General features: G+C 46.6%; 1 protein-coding gene across 1 annotated transcript in view; it reads right to left on the bottom strand.

The window, feature by feature from the left end:
- The window catches only part of LOC101846353 (translin), a 15,394-nt gene that overhangs the window by 4,618 nt on the left and 9,206 nt on the right, over positions 1-1,570 (bottom strand). The window contains exons 5-6 of the mRNA XM_005098907.2: positions 1,442-1,557; positions 14-93 (exon numbers count right to left, since the gene is read on the bottom strand). Coding sequence (XP_005098964.1) covers positions 14-93; positions 1,442-1,557 — 196 coding nt within the window. The remainder of the gene's footprint in view (positions 1-13; positions 94-1,441; positions 1,558-1,570) is intronic.

The following is a 1,570-nucleotide window of genomic DNA, read 5'->3' as shown; positions in this document are numbered from 1 at the left end:
CAAGTGCACCTACAAGTTCGTTTGTCATGTTGAGCAGCCCCATGAGAAAGTCATCAAGATCTATGTGGAAGCCGTCCTCTCTTTGCACCGCCACTGGAGAAGGAAGGGGGGAGGGGGGAGGGAGGAGAAAGGAGAAATAACCAACAGTAATCAAACAGGTCACTTCAATAGCAGCCACTCCCCGGTGGCTCTACTCTAGGCACTTCGCTATATATATAAAACAAAAGATTTTAACCCTCTCCGTACGCCCTGGGGTCATTTTGTACCCCAGGGGTTGTATTCTTCACATTTTAGAATACTTCTAGTAGGAAGATTCTTTGAAACTTTCAGTATTTCTCAAAAAAACATTTTGACAGACAGCTATGCAAAGCATACAGATCGGATTAACGAGTGAATTTCCTCTTTAGAAAGTAGTGGCAAAGTTCCCCACGTCGTATGCATACCATAGTAAAACTCGACGTACGAATAGGGTTTATTAACGTTTCATGCCGTTTCACGCAAACTGGCTTGTTCAATGTAATAATAATAATAATAATAAAAATAATAGATAGCATTTGTACCGCGCAAATCCCAGCTCAACAGCAAGCTCTATGCGCTTCACAATCTAAACTATTACCCCAGCAGATCTGAGAGTATTCTGAAACAGCCTCAACTTCCTGGGAAGCATAAAGTGCAAGCAGCCATTTATAGGCGCTAAAACACTAACATACTGACAAGATCTTTCGCTGTCTATGGCCGGGTACTCATTCCCACCTGGGTGAAGAGAGGAAAATTTGTGTTAAGTGCTTTTCCCAAGGACACAACGTCGGGCCCGCGACTCTAAACCCCGAACCCGCAACCTCACGATTACAAGACCAGTAGCCTAACCACTAGGCCACCGATGCCACAACAGCAATAATCCATTCAAACACTTGACCATCAAGTAGCAGATCAGCCACAGACATAAGCGATTGTTTGTTTTAGTAAGCGTTTTACGGCACTTGCAACACAATAAGGTACGTCATATAAGTGCCGAAGATTTGAGGTATTAGAAGAGAGTAACAAACACAAAAAAGAAGGAGGGGAAATGAAGATGATAGATCTATGATAGGAGAGAAGAAGCATACCACACCAGAGCACCCACCAACCATTCACGTCAGCTATACACTGCCCACCGGTCAACACGAACAAATCAACACAGCACACACTCCTGTCAGCTACACACTGCCCACCGGTCAACACGAACAAATCAACACAGCACACACTTCTGTCAGCTACACACTGCCCACCGGTCAACATGAACAAATCAACACAGCACACACTCCTGTCAGCTACACACTGCCCACCGGTCAACACAAACAAATCAACACAGCACACACTCCTGTCAGCTACACACTGCCCACTGGTCAACACAAAAAGCAAAGCAAACGAGGGACCAGACACCACCACTCGAGGGACTCACCTCCTAAGAGAGCAGCCACCTCCTCACGCGTAACCAGCCTCCCATCTCGCAGGAAGACGATGAGCCCAGCCAGGTAGACGAACCGTTGGCTCACGAACCGCCACATGTCACTGTACCTGGGGGGGGGGG

Source organism: Aplysia californica, unplaced genomic scaffold (genome assembly GCF_000002075.1).
Source record: "Aplysia californica isolate F4 #8 unplaced genomic scaffold, AplCal3.0 scaffold00196, whole genome shotgun sequence".
In the NCBI taxonomy this organism is placed as follows: Eukaryota; Metazoa; Mollusca; class Gastropoda; order Aplysiida; family Aplysiidae; genus Aplysia; species Aplysia californica.
This window is presented reverse-complemented; position numbering and strand designations above follow the sequence as displayed.